The sequence below is a fragment of the Pelodiscus sinensis genome, chromosome 19, assembly GCF_049634645.1.
Source record: "Pelodiscus sinensis isolate JC-2024 chromosome 19, ASM4963464v1, whole genome shotgun sequence".
Lineage (NCBI taxonomy): Eukaryota > Metazoa > Chordata > Testudines > Trionychidae > Pelodiscus > Pelodiscus sinensis.
In genome coordinates this window covers 14267479-14284971 of record NC_134729.1, presented here as the reverse complement: position 1 = coordinate 14284971, position 17493 = coordinate 14267479, and the positions used below count along the sequence as shown (strand labels likewise).

Below are 17493 nucleotides of genomic sequence, written 5' to 3'. Positions count from 1 at the left end.
AGCTCCCCTCATGGACCAGCTGCCTGTCACCCTGTGTTCCTGCCTCTGATAAAAAGGCAGCAGTGCAGGGTGGCAGCAGTCTGTCGGGGGCAAGGGGGGGGGGGGAGAGAAGAGGAGGGAAAGGGGAAGAAGACAGAAATGCGTGTAGTATATAGCATTAACCTATAAGCTTTTGCTTATCGGATAATGGGTTAATTGACTACACTATTACATCCCTACCGCTAATAGAAAAAGCCTTTCAAATGGGTGCACTTTAACTCTGAGGATGTGGTCTGATCTGTGTTGCATCCTCAGTAAATGGTGCTGGTAGGACACAAGCTTCTTTTTGACCCTCTGTGGAACACAGAACCAGACAGTACTGGGTCTGACAGCTGTATACAGCTGGCAACTTCCTTCATAATGTTTTTGTACCCTTGCAGTTTTTTGGGATTCTGAATAGCTTAACTGAGGAATCAGATAGTTGGATGTTGACATCACTTGCAGTCACTCCATTGCCCTGGAATTCCCCCATTGGCCATACTTAGCATTAATGTGTCTTTCCTAGTAACCTGTATGAGCTGAACCCTAATTATCCCAAAACGACCTTGCACAACAAACCTGTGCTTATGCCCTTGAGGCTCAACTATTATAATCATGTTTTAGCAGGATTTGTAGCAAGGCATCTCTGCTGTTTAGGAGTGGGCACGTGGTGCAAAAGCATGTTTGCTCAATAGGTGGAACATCCACAGTCGATTCTGTACCTCAGTTGGTGACTAGAAAGTGACAGGTAGATTAAAAGTTGGGCATATCTAGGGTTGCAAACAGTCCCTTGATTTCAACTCTGTACAACAAGATTGCTGCAAAAAGCAGCAATAAATACTCCAAACGTCGGTGAGTTGTTCCTCTTCAGAATAATAATGGTAATGTCAGGAGGTGGGATGGGGCAGAGGCGCTAAGAAACAGTCCCATATTTTTGAAATACACTTTTGGCAACCCTGCGCTGTGCCAGAAGTTGTGTGAGGATTCAGTAATTAAGGTAACCCTGTTCACTTAAATTACTCTGTCTGAAACCTATGTCCCTGCTATTGTCACAAGTAACACCGCAGAACCTGTAACAGAAACAAAGGACTTGCCTCTATTTTTTAGTATGCCAGGACTTTGCCTTTTGTCTGATCCACTTTTATTTTGTGTAGCTGTTCAGTTTCCCCTGTTGTAGTTGTGGCTCTTTCAAACAGTAACAAAGGAAAGAAACATTTTTTGAAAACAAAAAAACATGATTGTAAAGCCACACACAAAAACCAGCAGAAGGAGACATGTGGGGATGGCACTGAAAATAATTTACTTTTTTTTTTAAGTTGACAAATTCAAGTGGACAGTGTCCTTTCTATACTTTGATTTGAGTACGGGAAGCGCTATAAGTGCTAATGAGTAGCCATCAATGCCAATACTGATATATCTCACACACATAAAACATGTAGATGGTATCACGAGCTTTTGTGGGCACAGCCCACTTCTTCAGATGACCGAGTTGACCATCTGAAGAAGTGGGCTGTGCCCACAAAAGCTCATGATACCATCTACATGTTTTGTTAGTCTATAAAGTGCTACCAGACCATTCGTTGTTTTTTCCCCTGTACAGACTACCTCAACTATCCCCTGAAGCTTTTATTAGATATAGAGTGTGTGTAAAACCATTATCCTTTTCCTTCTCCCATACAGTGATGATTTTGTTTGATTTTTTAGAGTCTTTAAAAACTATACAGGCAGTCCCCGACTTATGTCGGATCCGCACTTACGAACCGGGCTTTTCTCGCCCCGGAGCTCATGGGCGGTGGATCGCCACCCGTGTCCTCCGGGGCAAGAAAAGCTTCTCCCAGTCTCCCTGGTCTGCTGGGAGGGGGGGGGGTCCAGCAAAGCCGCTGGACCCCCCCCCAGCAGACCAGGGACACCCGAGCAAAGCCACCCAGGTGGGGGGACGCCCGCTGCCTGGGCAGCTTTGCTCGTTTGCCCCGGAGCAAAGCCGCCCAGGCAGCGGGACTCCCCCCGCCTGGGCAGCTTTGCTCCTGTCCCCCTGGTCTGCTGGGGGGGTCCAGCAAAGCCGCTGGACCCCCCCAGCAGACCAGGGACACCCGAGCAAAGCCGCCCAGGCGGGGGGAGTCCCCCCTCCTGGGCAGCTTTGCTCCTGTCCCCCTGGTCTGCTGGGGGGGGTCCAGCAAAGCCGCTGGACCCCCCCAGCAGACCAGGGACACCCGAGCAAAGCCGCCGCGTGCGCGGCTTTACGAGTAAAGCCGCCCAGGCGGTGGCTTTGCTCGGGTGTCCCTGGTCTTCTGGGGGGGGGGGGTCCAGCGGCTTTGCTGGATCCCCCCAGCAGACCAGGGAGACAGGAGCAAAGCCGCACAGGCAGCGGGGTCCCTCCGCCTGTGCGGCTTTGCTCGGGTCTCCCTGGTGTGCCGGGGGGAAGGGGGTGCAGCTAGTGCCCCCCCCCCCCCCCCCCAGCAGACCAGGCTTTTGTTGCGGGATGCCTCAGGTAGAGCAGCTGGGGTACTGCCGGGTTGGTCCTGTGGGAACCTACTGGGCAGCGCCCCAGCTGTTCTGTCCCAGGCTCCAGATTCAGCAGCTGTTGAAACTGATCAGGCTGATTCCAGGAAGCTGGGGGCAGAGCAACTCTGCCTCTGGCTTCCTGTAGTCAGCCCCTGGTCAGTTTCAGTGGCAGCAGCTGAATCTGGAGCCAGTTCCGACTTACATACAAGTTCAACTTATGAACAAACCTATAGTCCCTATCTTGTATGTAACCCGGGGACTGCCTGTATTGGGATAATCAACTGTTGTACAGGATCTTGGTACATTGCTTTGAGACTAAGTGGGGAAGTCCAGTATCTCTTATCCAAAGGCTACTTCATCCCAAATCATTGTCTTCTGTTTATTTTTTAATCTATTAAGCCCCAAAGTGATATACAAAATACAGAAAATGTCCCCAAAAGAGCTGCTACATAGTGTTCTCTCAAGTAACCTTTAATTACACTCTGAAGTGGTTTCCTTTTCAGATACATTGAGAGATCCTCTGTCCCCTCTGAGCACACAGTTCAAAAATAATATTTAACAGGCCATTTACACAGAATGTCAAAACTCACTTGATATTCTGTACCATTATTTTTTCCATTTTGTATCCTCGAGCAGTGTCTCTCAACCAGTGGTACAAGTACTCTTAGGGGTACTTGTGTTGATGTACCCCCCCCCCCCCCGACTTCACTCAAGTGAAGTTTGGAAAAAAACTGAATTCGCTTTATTATGTTTGTACTTAACACCCAAAAATTCCATCAACTGCTCAGCTACAATTAAGTTGTTTAAACAAATGTGTTACAATGGCAGAAACAAATTTGTGTGTCTGAAAACTGTAGGTGTTGGGGGTACTTTTTTTTTTTTTTTTTAAAAAGGGGTGTCATAGGGCAGACTTACCACCATAGCACCTCCAGCCGGCTGTCCTGGGAATTAGCTTGTTTCACTCGCTGGATGCCTCCCTCTAGCTGGTGTCTCCCCACATTTCTTTTTGTCTACACCATCCTCTTCAGGACACTGCCCACTTCCAGGGGATTGTGTGTGTTGTTTACTCCACTGCACACTCCAGGGTCCTCCCCTCCCCAGGGGCTCCCAGTTCTTCTCCCAGGGAACACCCAGTTCCCCTGTACTCACCTTGCCTCAGTGACCAACTGTCAGTCTTCATCTAGCCCTGGCCTCAGGGGCAAACTGCATGGCCATTCATCACTAGCAAAGGGGTGTGGACATGCTGCCCCTACCTACCACTAGCAGCCCCAGTAGCTTCAGGCCTTGCTTTAGGCCCTGCAGCCTGGAAGCTTGCATGGCCAGAGCTTCCCCAGACCTGCATTCCTTCCCTAGCACTGCTCTAGCTCCAGGAAGCCTCCCACTTCTCTGACAGTCAGGTCCCTACTGCTCTCTTTCTCCAGAGCAGCAGCAGCCAAGTTTTTCTCTGCTAGGAGGCCTTCTTTATATAGCCCCCAGCTGCATCCTCATTAGCATGAACTGCCTCTGCTGGGTTGCTCTCACTCAGGGCTGGGGTTTTTCCCTTAAAGGGCCATTGCAGGGCAAATGCCCTATCACAGGGTCCTTTATAAAAAAAGGTTGAGAAACACTGTCCTAGAGTACCAGAAATATAGCAAGTCTATGGATGCACTTCTTTTATAGACCTGGCAGGCCTAATGCCAGTGTTGGAGCTGAGGGTGACATTGCATCTCTCACAGCCATTCAGTATACATTATTGCTCCTGCTCTCCTTTGCCCCTTCTATTTATCAGGCTTTGTCTACACTAAGGCTACGTCTACACTGGCGCGTTCTCACGCAAAAACTCTTTTGCAGAAAAGTTCTGCAAAAACTCTTCCAGAAGAGAGCGTCTACACTGGCATGTGCTTTTGCTCAAGAGATTTGCTTTTGCGCAAGAACATCCATACCAGTGTAGACGCTCTTTTGCGCAAGAAAGCTCTGATGGCCATTTTAACCATAGTGAGTCCTCCAGTTGCACAGAGATCCTGAGACTTTGTGAAGATACAAATGTCTGGAGCAGGGATGTAGAACCTGTTTTCAGTCTGAGGTCATTGACCCATAGAAAAAAATCAGTCTGGGCCACACACACGAAAAGAGAGAGAGAGAGAGAGAGAGAGAGAGAGACCTCGCTCACACTCACCACTGGTCCATTGGGGCCAAGGGCTTCCTCCAGCTGCTGGATGAACAGGTGCTCATGCTCCAGCTCTGGGGGAGGGGGATTGTGCCAAGGCTCAGAGACTTGCCTGCAGGCTGTAGGTTCCCCACCTCTTGTCTAAAGATACTAATTAATAGTCTAGCAAAGCTAACCTGTTGGACCTGGAAACTGACTCTCTGGGCTCCTGTTTCAGGATCATCACAAACCTAGCAAGCATTAGTAAAGCTGGAATGTGTCATAATTCAATATCAGGACTGAGCACTTCCTCTTTTGCTTCCTTTTTCCTTTTCTTCTTGTCCAGCTTGTACTTGAGGCAGCGGATGGGATCCATGATGCTCCTCTTGGCCAAGTTATCAAAATCCTCTGCCAAGAGAAAGCTCCTGTCAATCAGCTCAGCGGCTTCCTTCCAGTTTCCAAAACAGGCAGTTCCTAAGCACCTGATCTCTTCCACAGCATTCCCAGAAATCACCTCTCCATTCGGTTTCAGCACCACCACTGCAGGCGTGTGGGACACAGCAAACCTCAACTCCAGCTCCCTAAAAACCAACAAGGGAAGAAAACTTAAATCACAAAGTCCAGAGTTCCACAGGGAAGGCACTGAAGCATAGAATCACAGAACACTAGAACTGAAAGGGACTTTGAAAGGTCATTGAGTCCAGTCCCCTGCCCTCACGGCAGGACCCAGTACTGTCTACCCAGTACCCGCAGCCCATTTGTTTGCGTCCCGTGGTGCAGTTTGGGTTTATGAGGGGCTCAAAACACAGCTCATGGGTGGGATCCTTTGAACATGGTCTCCACTGGGATCATGCTCCACAAAGGCGAGGCATCTCTCAGGCAGGGTGAGCACTGAAAGATGCAAGCAGATGGGCTGGCTGGAACACATGGGTGTCAGCGTTTCTAGCTCTCAGGGAGGAAGTACTGGACGTCTCTTCTGCAAAAGTTTATGCAAATGAAACACGGATTAGCATATTGCTGCACTTCATTTGCATAACTAATTAGGGGCCATTTTTGCGCAAAAGCCACGTGCGCAAAAATGTCCCCTAATTAATTATGCAAACGAAGTGCAGCAATATGCTAATCTGCACTTCATTAGCATAAGCTTTTGCGGAAGAGAGATGCAGTGTAGACATAGCCCTCCTTGTGATACCCTTTTAGATGCCAGAAAACTGCTATCATGTCCCCTCTCAGTTGTCTCCTTTCCAAACTAAACAAGTCCAATTCTGTCAGTCTTCCTTCATAGGTCATGTTCTCTAGATGTTTAATCATTCTTGTTGCTCTTCCCTGGACCCTCTCCAATTTCTCCACATCTTTCTTGAAATGTGGTGCCCACAACTGTACACAATACTCCAACTGAGGCCTGATTAGTGCAGAGTAGAATGGAAGAATAACTTCTTGTGTCTTGCTCACAACACTTCCGTTAATGCATCCCAGAATCATGTTTGCCTTTTTTGCAACAGCATCACACTGTTTACTCACATTTAGCTTGTGGTCCACTATGAGCTCTAGATCCCTTTCTGCAGTACTCCTTCCTAGACAGTCACTTCCCATTCTGTACGTGTGAAACAGATTGTTCCTTCCTAATTGGAGTACTTCGCATTTGTCCTTATTGAACTTCATCCTGTTTACTTCAGACCATTTCTCCAGTTTGTCCAGATCATTTTGAATTACGACCCTATCCTTCAAAGCAGTGGCAACCCCTCCCAGCTTGGTATCATCTGCAAACTTAATAAGCATCTTCTCTATGCCAATATCTAAATAGTTGATGAAGATATTGAACAGAACCGGTTCCAAAACAGACCCCTGCAGAACCCCCCTTGTTATGTCCTTTCAGCATGATTGTGAACTGTTAATAATTACTCTGAGAATGTATCAGAGGGATAGCTGCGTTAGTCAGAATCTGCCTAAACAACTAGAAGTCCTGTGGCACCTTATAGTCAGGAATGATGTGGCCCACTTCTAGCAGCTGATGTGGAGTGCCTCTGGAATTTCCACCACATGCATCTGACAAAGTGGATCTTTGCCCATGAAAGCTTATGCTCCAATAAATCTGTTAGTCTATAAGGTGCCACAAGACTTCTCGTTGTCTCTGAGAATGGTTCTCCAGCCAGTTATGCACCCACCTTATAGTAGCCCCATCTAAGTTGTATTTGCCTAGTTTATTGTTAAGAAGGTCATGCGAGACCATATCAAATGCCTTACTAAAGTCTAGGTATACCACATCCACCGCTTCTCCCTTATCCACAAGACTCATTATCTTATCAAAGAAAGCTATCAGCTTTGGTTTGACATGATTTGTTCTTTACAAATCCATGCTGGCTGTTACCTATCACCTTATTATCTTCCAGGTGTTTGCAGATGAATTCCTTAATTACTTGCTCCATATCCATCCTGGCACAGAAGTTAAACTGACTGGTTGTAGTTTCCTGGGTTGTTCTTATTTCCCTTTTTATAGATGAGCACTATATTTGCCTTTTCCCAGTCTTCTGGAATCTCTCCTGTCTTCAATGATTTTTCAAAGATGCTAGCTAAAGGCTCAGATACCTCCTCTATCAGCTCCTTGAGTATTGTAGGATGCATTTCATCAGGCCCTGGTAACTTGCAGACATCTAACTTTCTAAGTGATTTTAACTTGTTCTTTTTTTATTTTATCTTTTAAACCTACCCCATTCCCACTAGGATTCACTATGCTAGGCATTCATTCATCATCAGACTTCTTGGTGAAGACCAAAACAAAGAAGTCATTAAGCACCTCTGGCATTTCCAAGTTTCCTGTTACTGTTTCTGTCTCCCCACTGAGCAATGGGCCTACCCTGTGCTTGGTCTTCCTCCTGCTTCTAATATATGGAAGATATACTGAGGGAAGATGGTCTACCACGTCTATTTGGAAAAGTGATGGGAATATCCATGTTGCTGCTGCCCCTACTCTTAGGCTACGTCTACACTGGCATGATTTTCTGGAAATGCTTTTAACGGAAAAGTGCGTCTAGATTGGCAGGACGCTTTTCCAGAAAAGCACTTTTTCCGGAAAAGCGTCCATTGCCAATCTAGACGCGCTTTTCCGCAAAAAAGCCCCAATCGTCATTTTTGCGATTGGGGCTTTTTTGCGGAAAACACTACTGTGCTGTCTACACTGGCCCTTTTCCAGAACAGTTTTCCGGAAAAAGACTTTTGCCCGAACAGGAGCAGCATAGTTTTCCGGAAAAGCACTGATGATTTTACATTAGATCGTCAGTGCTTTTCCGGAAATTCAAGCGGCCAGTGTAGACAGCTGGCAAGTTTTTCCAGAAAAGCGGCTGATTTTCCGGAATAACTTGCCAGTGTAGACACAGCCTTACTGTTTTGTAGGTGAGTTTCCAAACCTCCATTGTAGGTGGTTAATTGCATGATGAATATCTTCTCTGTGAAAGAAAACACTCTGAGGCAACATGGGAGCAGTGCATGGACTGGAAGTTGAGCTAAAATTCCTGCTGTTTTGTCCTACTTCTGTACAACGCTACCTTTCACAGGTAACAGCTTATATTGAATTTAGACAAACTGCCTTGGGGCTGATCCAGCTTAACATCTATTCATGCTGTCTGTACTTTTCCAAAGCCTCCCTCCTCATTAACCCCACACTGTACTCTTTTCTCTCTTACAAATGGAATGTGTCCCTAGTTATCCTCTTAGCTGATCTTTCTTTGTTCAAGCCACCCTTAAAACTCACTCACCCACCCCTCTGACTTTTTAAATACATGTGCTCCCATGAGTCTGGAGCCTCAGCGCAGGGACAGCTCAATCTAACAGACTGGTCTTGGGACTGGAGTTCTGCCCCTGTGACTCATCATGTGGCCTTAGACAAATTACTTTCCCTTGATTAGTACCAGTTCTCCCATCTGAAATAACTGGGACCATCTTAAGGTTGCCAGGTGTCCAATTTTTGACCAGAATGCCTGGTCACAAACTGATCCTGATGGCTCCGGTCAGCACTACGGACTGGGCCATTAAATGTTTGGTTGGTGACACAGCAGGGCTAAGGCAAACTGCCTCCCTGGCTCTGTGAGGCTCATGGAAGTAGAAAGCATCTCCCTCCAGCTCCTATGTGGAGGCATGGCCCCAGGGACTCTGCTGCTGCCCTCAACCTGAGCACCATCTGCAGCTGGGAACTGTGGCCAATGGGAGCTGCAGGGGCAGCAACTGTGGATTGCGTAGCATGCAGTACTGCCTGACCATGCCTCCACCTAGGAACGAGAGAGAAATGCTGGCCAATTCCAGGAGTGCCTGAGGTAAGCGCCATCTTGAACCTGCACCCCGAGTAAGTGGCAGAAGGAGGGGGGATGGATGGAGTGAGCGGAGGGGACTCAGAGAAGGGAAAGGGCCAGGCTTTAGGAAGGGGCAGGGTAGGAGCATTTGGTTTTCTGCAACTGGGAAGCTGGCAACCCTAAATCACCTTCTTCTACTGACAGCTTACTAGGTAAGTGCACAAGCAGGGCCGGACGGAGGCATAGGCGAGTCGGGCAGCTGCCCAGGGTGCCAACCAATGGGGGGCACCTGATGGTAGCTGTAAGGGCATGCGGTGTCCCTTACAACTGCCATCAGGCGCCGCACAACTGGCTCTTGCAGCGCCGGCCCGCCCTCATCCCCATGGCGCCGGCCAGCAATGCCCTTCACCCCATGGCCGCGATGCCTTACACGGTCCGGCGCGTGTGCCAGCAGTGACAGCCTGGCCGGACTGGGCTGCACTTGCGCTGTACGCTCCAGGGGCAGGCCCCGGGCTGCACGCCAGCGGCCATAGCCGGGCTGCGCATGCGCCGTGCACCCCGGGGGTTGGCCTGCCCCTAACCGTAGCTCGGGGCGCCAGAATACCTCGGGCCGGCCCTGTGCACAAGTTCTCATCAGTGTGTCATTTGTAAACTGCTATCTGTGTCTGATTAGATTAAATTATCTGTCTTGTCGGTTTATTAAGATCTTACCTTTTGAACTTATCCTGGAAGGGTAAGAACAGCCACCTTTTTGGCATGGTCTTCAGGAATTTTTCTTGCTTCTCTTCTGTCTCATCCTGAGACACATACACCACAGCCAGCTGGGAAGCCCTGTCAACATAAAACTCATCAGTGAGTCTCACAAAGAAATCTTTGAGAACTGGTGAAAACTTCCGGCATTGCATGCATTCACCAGATCCAAAATACAGCAGTAGCACTTTGTTCTCCAGTCTCTGGCTAAGTTCACGCTCCGTGTCCACTTCATCACAGTCCTTGTTGTTTGTAAGCAGCATCTGCCCAGTAAAAAGGGAAACCATGGCTTAGGTTTAAAAAAGATTAGGCTGGTAAAAGGCAAATTAATGAGCAATTAGAAACTCTTTTGCAATGAAGGCAGGTTTACATCCCTATGTCTGGGTGTTCAGTGAGAGGACAGACTGCACAACTTCTTCAGGGAACCTCTGCCCTGTTGTGTCCCTTCATGACACAGCCTCCTGTGTTGTGTCCCCCTTGTTTGTCGGTAAAGTCATTCCTTCTATATACTTTTCCCTTCACAGTGCTGTCAGCAATGCACCAATCCTGCTGCTGCATGGCTTTATAGTAAATCCAACAGTCCTCCTGTTGTGTTTTAGCTCCCAGCCTATTAATAGTATCTGTCAAATCAAACTCTGCAAAGCTATCTTTAATCTTCTTTAAACTGGGGACCTGGATACAGTGGGGCTATTCAGCACAGCTGTTAAACTATTACAGAGATAGAACAGGATCTGTCATTGGTATAAGTTGTAACAATTCCCTGATAGGAGAGCCATTGGGGGCAGGAAGGGGGAGTATTATTGCTAAATGAAGCTGGAGAAACAGGGAGCCTCTTCACACCCTCTGCTATGCCCGAAGGATATTCGAAGATGAAGCTATTCAGTGACAACCCTGTGCATTGCTTTTGCACAAAACATGTTTTCATATAGTATGAGATGAGTCTTATAAGGATGATGATGTTTCTCTGATTTCTATCAATTGTGCTTTAATATAAACTCTCTTCAAGAGGACTGAAAAATGTCTTGTCTTTAAAAAGGGGGGTTACGACGTTTGGGTCCAATAGGCTCATGATCTTTAAAGAGGAACTAGAGTTAACATGAAAAACTGCTTTGAGATCTCAAATCAATAGCATAACTAGTCTTGTAAAATTATACAATATTATATATAGTAGGTGAGCTCCAGCTATGTTCAGTGCTATATGATTTATGCTTCCACGAGGAGTAACGGTAGTTCGGAATAGGAAGCCTAATCCGAACTACCTAGTCCGTGCCGCATGTAGCCGCGGGCAGGGAGTCCGAACTAGCGGACATTAAAAATGGCGGCGCCCGGCAATATGCAAATGAAGCCCGGGAAATTCAAATCCTGGGCTTCATTTGCAACTTCGGTTGCCTACATTAACCACCCTAGTTCGAACTAGGGTGGTAGTGTAGACATACCCCCAGAGAGTAAACAGAAAATTAAAGGAGAATAAATACATTGCAAAGAAGCTAAGGATATGTATACACTACAAAGTTAATTCAAAATAACAGCATTTATTTTGAATTAACTTTTAATAGCGTCTACACATACAAACCGCTATTTCTAATTTTGAAATAAATTCAAAATAGTGGAGCCCTTATTTCGAATGAGGTAAACCTCATTCTACCAGGAATAACACCTAATTCGAAATAGCTTATTCGAAATAAGTGCTGTGTAGACACTTAATTCAAAATAGGGGGTCTCCAGCCCTTGCCAGGGAGCCCTGGTGGTCACTCTGGGCACAACCAGGAAAACTTACTCTCCTCTCCCCCAGCCCCGGAACCATTAAAGGGGTAGACCCTGGCCACAGTGCCTGTGCCAGCTCCATGCCTACCAGCTCAGACCAGCAGTGGCCACCATTCTCTTCTATCCCAGCCCCATTCTCTATGCTCCTGGCCCCAACTCCTCTATCTCAGCCCCATTCTCTATGCTCCTCGTCCCAACCCCTCTATCCCAGCCCCATTCTCTATGTCCTGGTCCCAACCCCTCTATCCCAGCCCCATTCTCTATGCTCCTCGTCCCAACCCCTCTATCCCAGCCCCATTCTCTATCCTGGTCCCAACCCCTCTATCCCAGCCCCATTCTCTATGCTCCTCGTCCCAACCCCTCTATCCCAGCCCCATTCTCTATGCTCCTGGTCCCAACCCCTCTATCCCCAGCCCCATTCTCCCAACCCCTCTATCCCAGCCCCATTCTCTATGTTCTTCGTCCCAACCCCTCTATCCCAGCCCCATTCTCTATGTCCTGGTCCCAACCCCTCTATCCCCAGCCCCATTCTCTATGTCCTGGTCCCAACCCCTCTATCCCAGCCCCATTCTCTATGTCCTGGTCCCAACTCCTCTATCCCCAGCCCCATTCTCTAAGCTCCTCGTCCCAACCCCTCTATCCCAGCCCCATTCTCTATGTCCTGGTCCCAACCCCTCTATCCCAGCCCCATTCTCTATGTCCTGGTCCCAACCCCTCTATCCCAGCCCCATTCTCTATGTCCTGGTCCCAACACCTCTATCCCAGCCCCATTCTCTATGTCCTGGTCCCAACCCCTCTATCCCAGCCCCATTCTCTATGTCCTGGTCCCAACCCCTCTATCCCAGCCCCATTCTCTATGCTCCTGGCCCCAACCCCTCTATCTCAGCCCCATTCTCTAAGCTCCTGGTCCCAACTCCTCTATCCCAGCACCATTCTCTCTGCTCCTCGTCCCAACCCCTCTATACCAGCCCCATTCCTAAGCTCCTGGTCCCAACCCCTCTATCCCCAACCCCATTCTCTATGTCCTGGTCCCAACCCCTCTATCCCAGCCCCATTCTCTATGCTCCTGGTCCCAACCCCTCTATCCCAGCCCCATTCTCTAAGCTCCTGGTCCCAACCCCTCTATCCCAGCCCCATTCTCTATGTCCTGGTCCCAACTCCTCTATCCCAGCCCCATTCTCTATGCTACTGGTCCCAACCCCTCTATCCCAGCCCCATTCTCTATGCTCCTGGTCCCTACCCCTCTATCCCAGCCCCATTGTCTATGCTCCTGGTCCCAACCCCTCTATCCCAGCCACATTCCCTATGTCCTGGTCCCAACCCCTCTATCCCAGCCCCAATCTCTATGTCCTGGTCCCAACTCCTCTATCCCAGGCCCATTATCTATGTCCTAGTTCCAACTCCTCTATCCCAGCCCCATTCTCTATGTCCTGGTCCCAACTCCTCTATCCCAGCCCCATTCTCTATGCTCCTCGTCCCAACTCCTCTATCCCAGGCCCATTCTCTATGTCCTGGTCCCAACCTCTCTATCCCAGCCCCATTCTCTATGTCCTGGTCCCAACCACTCTATCCCAGGCCCATTCTCTATGCTCCTGGTCCCAACCCCTCTATCCCAGCCCCATTCTCTAAAATCCTGGTCCCAACACCTCTATCCCAGCCCCATTCTCTATGTCCTGGTCCCAACTCCTCTATCCCAGCCCCATTCTCTATGCTCCTGGTCCCAACTCCTCTATCCCAGCCCTATTCTCTATGTCCTGGTCCCAACCCCTCTATCCCAGCCCCATTCTCTATGTCCTGGTCCCAACCCCTCTATCCCAGCCCCATTCTCTATGTCCTGGTCCCAACTCCTCTATCCCAGCCCCATTCTCTATGTCCTGGTCCCAACCCTTCTATCCCAGCCCCATTCTCTATGCTCCTCGTCCCAACCCCTCTACCCCAACCCCATTCTCTATCCTGGTCCCAACCCCTCTATCCCAGCCCCATTCTCTATGCTCCTCGTCCCAACCCCTCTATCCCAGCCCCATTCTCTGTGCTCCTCGTCCCAACCCCTCTATCCCAGCCCCATTCTCTATGCTCCTGGTCCCAACTCCTCTATCTCAGCCCCATTCTCTATGCTCCTGGTCCCAACCCCTCTATCCCAGCCCCATTCTCTATGTCCTGGTCCCAACCCCTCTATCCCAGCCCCATTCTCTATGCTCCTGGTCCCAACCCCTCTATCCCAGCCCCATTCTCTATGCTCCTGGTCCCAACCGCTCTATCCAAGGCCCATTATCTATGCTCCTGGTCCCAACCCCTCTATCCCAGCCCCATTCTCTATGTCCTGGTCCCAACCCCTCTATCCCAGCCCCATTGTCTATGCTCCTGGTCCCAACCCCTATATCCCAGCCCCATTCTCTATGTTCTGGTCCCAACCCCTCTATCCCAGCCCCATTCTCTATGCTCCTCGTCCCAACTCCTCTATCCCAGCCCCATTCTCTATGTCCTGGTCTCAACCCCTCTATCCCAGCCCCATTCTCTATGCTTCTGGTCCCAACCCCTCAATCCCAGGCCCATTCTCTATGCTCCTGGTCCCAACCCCTCTATACAAGCCCCATTATCTATGTCCTGGTCCCAACCCCTCTATCCCAGCCCCATTCTCTATGCTCCTCGCCCCAACTCCTCTATCCCAGCCCCATTCTCTATGTCCTGGTCCCAACCCCTCTATCCCAGCCCCATTCTCTATGCTCCTCGTCCCAACCCCTCTATCCCAGCCCCATTCTCTATCCTGGTCCCAACCCCTCTATCCCAGCCCCATTCTCTATGCTCCTCGTCCCAACCCCTCTATCCCAGCCCCATTCTCTATCCTGGTCCCAACCCCTCTATCCCAGCCCCATTCTCTATGCTCCTCATCCCAACCCCTCTATCCCAGCCCCATTCTCTATGCTCCTGGTCCCAACTCCTCTATCTCAGCCCCATCCTCTATGCTCCTGGTCCCAACACCTCTATCCCAGCCCCATTCTCTATGTCCTGGTCCCAACCCCTCTATCCCATCCCCATTCTCTATGCTCCTCGTCCCAACTCTTCTATCCCAGCCCCATTCTCTATGTCCTGGTCCCAACCCCTGTATCCCAGCCCCATTCTCTATGCTCCTCGTCCCAACCCCTCTATCCCAGCCCCATTCTCAATGTCCTGGTCCCAACCCCTCTATCCCAGCTCCATTCTCTATGTCCTGGTCCCAACCCCTGTACCCCAACCCCATTCTCTATCCTGGTCCCAACCCCTCTATCCCAGCCCCATTCTCTATGTCCTGGTCCCAACCCCTCTATCCCAGCCCCATTCTCTATGTCCTGGTCCCAACCCTTCTATCCCAGCCCCATTCTCTATGCTCCTCGTCCCAACCCCTCTACCCCAACCCCATTCTCTATCCTGGTCCCAACCCCTCTATCCCAGCCCCATTCTCTATGCTCCTCGTCCCAACCCCTCTATCCCAGCCCCATTCTCTATGTCCTGGTCCCAACCCCTCTATCCGAGCCCCATTCTCTATGCTCCTCGTCCCAACCCCTCTATCCCAGCCCCATTCTCTATGTCCTGGTCCCAACCCCTCTATCCCAGCCCCATTCTCTATGTCCTGGTCCCAGCCCCTCTATCCCAGCCCCATTCTCTATGTCCTGGTCCCAACCCATCTATCCCAGCCCCATTCTCTATGTACTGGTCCCAACCCCTCTATCCCAGCCCCATTCTCTATGCTCCTGGTCCCAACCCCTCTATCCCAGCCCCATTCTCTATGTCCTGGTCCCAACCCCTCTATCCCAGCCCCATTCTCTATGTCCTGGTCCCAACCCCTCTATCCCAGCCCCATTCTCTATGCTCCTGGTCCCAACCCCTCTATCCCAGCCCCATTCTCTATGCTCCTGGTACCAGCCCCTCTATCCCAGCCCCATTCTCAATGTCCTGGTCCCAACCCATCTATCCCACCCCATTCTCTATGTCCTGGTCCCAACCCCTCTATCCCAGCCCCATTCTCTATGTCCTGGTCCCAACCCATCTATCCCAGCCCCATTCTCTATGTACTGGTCCCAATCCCTCTATCCCAGCCCCATTCTGTATGTCCTGGTCCCAACCCCTCTATCCCCAGCCCCATTCTCTAAGCTCCTCGTCCCAACCCCTCTATCCCTGCCCCATTCTCTATGCTCCTGGTCCCAACCCCTCTATCCCAGCCCCATTCTCTATGCTCCTTGTCCCAACCCCTCTATCCCAGCCCCATTCTCTATGTCCTGGTCCCAACTCCTCTATCCCAGCCCCATTCTCTATGTCCTGGTCCCAACCCCTCTATCCCAGCCCCATTCTCTATGTCCTGGTCCCAAATCCTCTATCCCAGCCCCATTCTCTATGTCCTGGTCCCAACCCCTCTATCCCAGCCCCATTCTCTATGTCCTGGTCCCAGCCCCTCTATCCCAGCCCCATTCTCTATGTCCTGGTCCCAGCCCCTCTATCCCAGCCCCATTCTCTATGCTCCTGGTACCAACCCCTCTATCCCAGCCCCATTCTCTATGTCCTGGTCCCAACCCCTCTATCCCAGCCCCATTCTCTATGTCCTGGTCCCAACCCCTCTATCCCAGCCCCATTCTCTATGTCCTGGTCCCAACCCCTCTATCCCAGCCCCATTCTCTATGTCCTGGTCCCAACTCCTCTATCCCAGCCCCATTCTCTATGTACGGGTCCCAACCCCTCTATCCCAGCCCCATTCTCTATGCTCCTTGTCCCAACCCCTCTATTCCAGCCCCATTCTCTATGCTCCTCGTCCCAACCCCTCTATCCCAGCCCCATTCTCTATGTCCTGGTCCCAACTCCTCTATCCCAGCCCCATTCTCTATGTACTGGTCCCAACCCCTCTATCCCAGCCCCATTCTCTATGCTCCTCGTCCCAAACCCTCTATCCCAGCCCCATTCTCTATGTCCTGGTCCCAACCCCTCTATCGCAGCCCCATTCTCTATCCTGGTCCCAGCCCCTCTATCCCCAGCCCCATTCTCTATGCTCCTGGTACCAACCCCTCTATCCCAGCCCTATTCTCTATGTCCTGGTCCCAGCCCCTCTATCCCAGCCCCATTCTCTATGCTCCTGGTCCCAGCCCCTCTATCCCAGCCCCATTCTCTATGCTCCTGGTACCAACCCCTCTATCCCAGCCCTATTCTCTATGTCCTGGTCCCAGCCCCTCTATCCCAGCCCCATTCTCTATGTCCTGGTCCCAGCCCCTCTATCCCCAGCCCCATTCTCTATGCTCCTGGTACCAACCCCTCTATCCCAGCCCTATTCTCTATGTCCTGGTCCCAGCCCCTCTATCCCAGCCCCATTCTCTATGCTCCTGGTCCCAGCCCCTCTATCCCCAGCCCCATTCTCTATGCTCCTGGTACCAACCCCTCTATCCCAGCCCCATTCTCTATGTCCTGGTCCCAACCCCTCTATCCCAGCCCCATTCTCTATGTACGGGTCCCAACCCCTCTATCCCAGCCCCATTCTCTATGCTCCTTGTCCCAACCCCTCTATTCCAGCCCCATTCTCTATGCTCCTCGTCCCAACCCCTCTATCCCAGCCCCATTCTCTATGTCCTGGTCCCAACCCCTCTATCCCAGCCCCATTCTCTATGCTCCTCGTCCCAAACCCTCTATCCCAGCCCCATTCTCTATGTCCTGGTCCCAACCCCTCTATCCCAGCCCCATTCTCTATCCTGGTCCCAGCCCCTCTATCCCCAGCCCCATTCCCTATGCTCCTGGTACCAACCCCTCTATCCCAGCCCTATTCTCTATGTCCTGGTCCCAGCCCCTCTATCCCAGCCCCATTCTCTATGCTCCTGGTCCCAGCCCCTCTATCCCAGCCCCATTCTCTATGCTCCTGGTACCAACCCCTCTATCCCAGCCCTATTCTCTATGTCCTGGTCCCAGCCCCTCTATCCCAGCCCCATTCTCTATGTCCTGGTCCCAGCCCCTCTATCCCCAGCCCCATTCTCTATGCTCCTGGTGCCAACCCCTCTATCCCAGCCCTATTCTCTATGTCCTGGTCCCAGCCCCTCTATC

At 50.6% G+C, this 17493-nt stretch overlaps 1 protein-coding gene across 2 annotated transcripts; it reads right to left on the bottom strand.

Annotated features, from left to right (window-relative positions):
• Positions 1 to 2536: 2536 nt before the first annotated feature.
• On the bottom strand, positions 2537 to 11606 carry NXNL1 (nucleoredoxin like 1). Of its 2 annotated transcripts, XM_075902466.1 has the most exons (3): positions 11456 to 11606; positions 9640 to 9941; positions 2537 to 5226 (listed from the first exon to the last, which is right to left on the bottom strand). In XM_075902466.1, the coding sequence occupies exons 1-3, from the start codon at positions 11522 to 11524 to the stop codon at positions 4926 to 4928; spliced, it is 672 nt and encodes a 223-aa protein (XP_075758581.1). In that variant the 5' UTR covers positions 11525 to 11606; the 3' UTR covers positions 2537 to 4925. The 2 variants fall into 2 exon arrangements, with proteins under 2 accessions (XP_075758581.1, XP_006130316.2); XM_006130254.4 differs by lacking the exon at positions 11456 to 11606 and having other exon boundaries at positions 9640 to 10611.
• Positions 11607 to 17493: the final 5887 nt, after the last annotated feature.